This window comes from Scyliorhinus canicula, chromosome 5 (assembly GCF_902713615.1).
Source record: "Scyliorhinus canicula chromosome 5, sScyCan1.1, whole genome shotgun sequence".
Taxonomy (NCBI): Eukaryota; Metazoa; Chordata; class Chondrichthyes; order Carcharhiniformes; family Scyliorhinidae; genus Scyliorhinus; species Scyliorhinus canicula.
Window position 1 is genome coordinate 104,432,546 of NC_052150.1, and position 5,769 is coordinate 104,438,314.

Genomic DNA, 5,769 nt, shown 5'->3' on the forward strand with positions numbered 1-5,769 from the left:
CACGGGATTCCTAGCATCTGATATCCTCTTGTAGGTACAATATTTATATGGCGAGTCCAGTTCAGTTTCTGGTGAATGGTAACCCCCCCCCTCCAGGATGTTGACATTGAGGGATTTAGCAACAGCAATGCCATTGAATGTCAAGGGGCAATGCTTAGATTCTTTTTTTTTGGAGATGGCATTGCAATCTTCAAGTATTCTAAAGTATTACATTTATATTATTTACATTGAAAAGTCAAATGTCTTTAATTGATGTTTAAAGAAAGAGAATTCATTAGTGAGTTGATGTAAAAAGTTGTATCAGTATTATTTAAACTATAGTATGATAGTAAAATGTATTTATCTGAGAGACCTACAAATCCATGTTGAATTGGTATTCCTTACAACAAATATTATAGCGACTTTAACATAATGAAATGTCTCAAGACACTTCATAGGAGCATGACACCAAGCCACATAAAGAGATTTTATGTCAAATTACCAAAAACTTAGTCCAAGTGGTAGTTTTTTAAGAAATGTCTTAAAGGAGGAACACAGTAAGAAGTCTTACAACACCAGGTTAAAGTCCAACAGGTTTGTTTCAAACACGAGCTTTCGGATGGTTGTTGGTCTTGAAGAGATTAGAGAGGGGTGAGGTGAAGGAAGGATTTGAAAAGAAGGATGAGAGTTTGAAAATGAGGGCATTTTTGTTTGACTTGGAGCCAGTGTAGGTCAGCAAGCATAGGGTGATAGTGGAACAACAAGACTTGCTGTAAGTTAAGACATGGGCAGAAGAAGTTTGAATGACTTCAAGTTTCCAACGCAGAATGTGGAAGACCAGCCAGGAGTGCATTGGAATTGTCAAGTCTAGAAGTAGTGCAGGCATTTAGCGGCAAAAGAGCTGAGATAGGGATGAAATCGGGTGATGTTGCAGAGGTGGAAATAGACAATTTTTAGTGATCGCATGAATATGAAACTCTCCTCAGAATCAAATGTGACACCAAAATTGCAAACAAATGGGCTCAATCTCAGACTGCTGACAGGGAGGCGACTGTTGTTGGTAGCTCAGGTACAGAGTTTGGATGAGGAACAGAAGCTAAAGGCTTCAGCCTTCCCAATATTTAATTGGAGGAAATTTCTGCTCGTCCAGTACTGGATGTCAGGAAAGCAGTCTGATAATTTAGCGAGAATGGAAATGTCAAGAGAGGTGGCGGAGCTGGATGTTGTCCGCATATATGTGAAAAATATGCAAGACATGAAACAGTGAATAAAACAAATATCAATAGATCTTTGTTATAATTTTAGAACTGTTCTAAATTGCTTTTATTGGATTGAGGTAAGATTCTCATGGGAGTATTATGAAACTGTTTTAAATATGTGACAGGCTGACATAAGCCTCATTGTGTGACACTGAAAATAGGTAAATAGTGTTATGTAGAATAAGTTTAATAACTAGTTTGGTATAATTTGCTAATTTATTTTGGATTGATATTAGAGCCAATACCACAGATGTAAATAAAGAGAATGGGTTATAATCAAAAGCATAATTGCTTGTTAAAATTAATAGCAATGCATTATGTGGATGGATTTATAAAATAAGTAATGTACAGTTAATGTATAACTTTGTAAATTCACCAAGTGTCATATACGACTGAAGGGTTCTGTCTCTTTAAGGGGCGTTACAAAGGAAATATTTCACCATGTGAAACACGAGAAGTGTGAAATTTGAAACTGACATAATTTGCATATACCACACTTCTACGTGTGTGATCTGGCCTGCTATTGGTTACTGGAATATGTGTGCATGTTTCCATTCTCAAGCTACACTGTTTCCAGTTGAATGAATGCCAAGGAGCTTTATAAAAAGGGAAGCACAGAAAATCCTTGTTAAAGTCTGCAGTGTAACAACCTGGTCTTCATTCTGAGAGTTCTGGAGCCATGATCTCACAGTCGTTTGATTGCACTTTCTTTGTGATAGCATGCATCTTTTTCGAATGCTGCTTTGCTTTTGCCAAGGGTGCTGAACAAACTAAAAATGATGCAACAGAAATATTCTACAATCACAAGGTACTACAACACGATAATCCAAGTAATTTAACATTAAATCAGGCAAGGAACGGAGGACGACAACCTAACCCTTCAGATTTGAATCTTAATGGTATGTTTTATATGCTTTAAAGAATATTTTCTTCGCTTTCTAAGTTATTTTTCGGTTGTAGCCATGTCAAACTAATGTAATGATATTGTTAGACTCATTAAGTTACAGACTTTATTTTTCCATAAATTGGGAGTTTATCTTAACACTCTAAAGTACAACGTTGCATGCTTGTATCATGTAGTTTATTGATGTAAACATATAGTATAAATAAACATAGTCATACATTGAAACTCATTTAATAAAGCAAACGTTTATGATTTGTTTAATTATGCATGTAAAAAGGAAGATCTTTAAAAAAATAATTGAATGAGAACTAAGAATAGAGGCACCAATGCTGTGTATGAAAATGTAATCACAGTTTGTACAATGTACAGTTTCCAGAAAATTGAACTGAGATCAAAATTTTCAAATCTTTCTAAGACTCTAAAATACATACTTGTTTTAGTTAATTTTCTTGAGGTTTTTCAAACATAAATCACCTTTTGGCCAGGTTTCTAAGAAGCAAACGTGCATGCCGATCAATGTACTAAGATTTCAAGAAGCATTACAACGTTCAGCTAGTTTTTAGTTACAGTTACTAGGATTACATGTGCTATCATGTCGGCTAAACTTGAAATAAACCTATCTTCGCATTGCCTTCAAAGGAACCGACAGCATATCTATGGGACTGCTTCTGCCACAGATGTCGGCAGAATTTCAGTGAATTTATTCCAAATTGAATGTGGCATCCCCGTTCAGATTAATGTGTCAGTCAGTATAAGCCAATTCAAAAGGAGCAATTGTTGTGATTTATCATAGCTTTCTAAATTTGATAAATTTTTCACTGAAGTGTATTATTAGGGCAGGCCACATTCAAATTAAATCATTACTTAAAAGACAATTTGCTAAGCCCATGCAAAACACACTGAATAATAGAAAAGCAGAATCAAGAATATGAATGAATGTACTTATTGTTAAAGTATTTTCTTTTGTGCCTTTAATGACATTCAAAGTGCAAAGAGCTTGGAAAATAACAAGCAAAATAAATAGCAAGTCAAACCAATGCTTGACATTCACCCCACATTCCAAAAATCAGTTAAAAGCTTCACGGCTATTTGGTTACAAGCCAGTCTTGGGTTTTAGAAACAATATATGAAAAATATGTCTTTGTACTTCTAAAAGGACTCAGATATATGGCAGAACAGATTTTTAAGGCATTTCCAGATTCAAAGATGCACAAAAATTAAATGTTTACTCTAGATTTGATTAAAGCAGCACCATTCCCGGAAAGATTTACCGTTCAGGAAACATGATGAAACTTCAACAATCGAGAAATTTATGCTTAAGATTTATAGTGGCTCTTACAATTGAATTTTGTTTTAAGGTTTAACTTGTAAGTGAATTATATGTAAAACTGAATTTGTTTTCTTTGAAATTTAGATCAATCTCAAGTTGGCTGTCGTGAGCTGAGATCAACCAAATATATTTCTGATGGTCTGTGTACCAGTATCAATCCAGTGAAGGAACTGGTGTGTGCTGGGGAGTGCTTACCCGTGCCAGTACTCCCCAACTGGATTGGAGGTTATGGCAGGAAATATTGGAGCAGGAGGAACACACCGGAGTGGCGCTGTGTGACTGACAAGACACGCACTGAGAGGATTCAGCTGCAATGCCAAAACGGTGGGACACGAACCTACAAAATCACCGTAGTTACTTCATGCAAGTGCAAAAGATACACACGACAGCATAATGAATCGAGTAAAACCAATGTTGAAGAAGCATTGCCAGCAAACAAGAGAAGATCCAGAGGCAAAAAAAGATCCCGGAAGATGCATCGAGAGCAGACCAAGCATAAAGTTAATTGGCATGAATCGGAAGATAAACAGTGATTTTCTTTGTTACCATATGAACTGTACTGTGCAAAAGTGGACTCCCTTTGTTGGTGTTCTGCATTTATTAAAACAAGCTTATTCCATATGAGTTCAGTATGATTAATTAAAGAAGGATTAGTGCTATGGTCCAGCAGATAAGTATTATCCATCAGGACTGCTGTATGAAAACATGTATGCTCAGGACCCTGGATATATTGATGTTTTCAATAGCATTCCTTACTGTGCACCTTTAACCTAGAAAAGGCTTCGAAAAAGACAGTGGCACCACTTTTGGATGCGTAATAGAACAAACATTTATTAACTGGATGGAGAATAATTAAGTTATTTGACAAATATTAAAATAATTCAGATTACAGTTTCCACTGATTGGATAAGTCATGCTTGGAATCATTTTGTTCCAATTATTCAGGTTCATCAAATTAATTGGTAACAGTTTGTGTGTATGGATATATTTGGGCAAAATTCTAATCTGCCTCGGACCCCACGTATGCCATTACCGTGAATATATTATTCTCAAATCTTTTGTTCATTTATAAATGTACATTACTGGATTCATCTTTAATGCAGAACAAGAGGTAGTGCAAGGGTATGAAGTAAATACATCTGGTCAATGGTGATAGTTCAACTTATTCAACCTACACTCTCCCAGTAGAAAGTTGTATCCATTTCTGTTCTCCACATGGAAATAAGGTTCATTAATACCAAAACTATTATGCCCTCAACTTTTAAGGCAACAAGACCCAAATGTTTATTTAATGGATGAGAGCTATATAAGCCAATTCTCTTATTAAATCTGATGAGAAGACATATATTTCAGCAGTTAAAAGAGCATTTGTTATCTATTTATTTTTTCAATGTAGTTATTTAATAAGCAGTTACTTTTGGCACTAGAGAGTTATTCAGCTTAGGTTTTTATAGTTTTTAATCATGCATCTAAAAATATTTTCATGTTTTGCAGTCGGAGATCAGAAAATAAATGTAGATAATGTATTATATACTTTGAACAGCTAAAAGCATTCTGGCTTTTCAAAATTTCCAGCTTTATTTTAAACTCTAAAATTAGTTTTACTTACTCAATAAATGAAATACAAAGGAGTTTTATCTTCTTTAGAAATCCACCACTCTGGTTTAACATTTTTTTGTATTTTAATGTCTTCCACTGATGTAATGTACTTCCACCCAAGAATAAAATTATAGGAAACAAATCAATAAAGTCACAGCTTCTCTGTCTATTTCAATTATACATTCATCTGCTACAATTGTACATACTAGAGGTCATATCAATTCCATTATGATTCCTCAGAGGTGTGATCCCTTTTGAACAATATGAGAAGGAATTTCAAGCCCTCGGGCTGGATTTTCAGGTCCTGCTGTTGGCAGGAACAGAAGCAGGCAGGGGCGGGATGCAAAAACTATCTTGCTGGTTTCCTGATGTCTTTTCCACCACTGGAGAGTTTTACTAAGGCTGGTGGAGGGCAGGCACAAGATTCTACCTGATCCACTAACAATACCAATTACGATTGTCATAGGGCTCATTGAGAATTCATTAAGGGGCATGTTCTGATTTTGACGGAGGCAGGCAGACTGCATGCGCTGTCTAGAGCAGACCAGGTGAATGGAGGTGGACACACAGTGGGGAGCCAATTCTGCCCATCCAAGGGATTAAGCTGGATCCCATGAAAAAGTGATAAATGAAGAGGAAACCCAGCCAATGGCAAGCAGTTGCCATTGGTTAGTGCAAGATAAGGAGTAGGAAGAACA

At 35.9% G+C, this 5,769-nt stretch overlaps 1 protein-coding gene across 1 annotated transcript; it reads left to right on the plus strand.

Annotated features, from left to right (window-relative positions):
- Positions 1-1,807: 1,807 nt before the first annotated feature.
- sostdc1a (sclerostin domain containing 1a) lies at positions 1,808-5,225 on the plus strand. The gene is made up of 2 exons (XM_038797474.1): positions 1,808-2,137; positions 3,557-5,225. Exons 1-2 carry the CDS (start codon positions 1,918-1,920, stop codon positions 4,003-4,005), a joined length of 669 nt encoding a protein of 222 aa, XP_038653402.1. The 5' UTR covers positions 1,808-1,917; the 3' UTR covers positions 4,006-5,225.
- The last annotated feature ends 544 nt before the right edge of the window (positions 5,226-5,769 follow it).

What these genes read in the sequence shown, in the direction of transcription:
- sostdc1a (XM_038797474.1), top strand. Translation starts at nt 1,918, where the DNA reads ATGATCTCACAGTCGTTTGATTGCACTTTCTTTGTGATAGCATGCATC. An exon ending in TTCAGATTTGAATCTTAATG is followed by an intron (nt 2,138 to 3,556) that starts GTATGTTTTATA and finishes TTTGAAATTTAG; the next exon opens with ATCAATCTCAAGTTGGCTGT.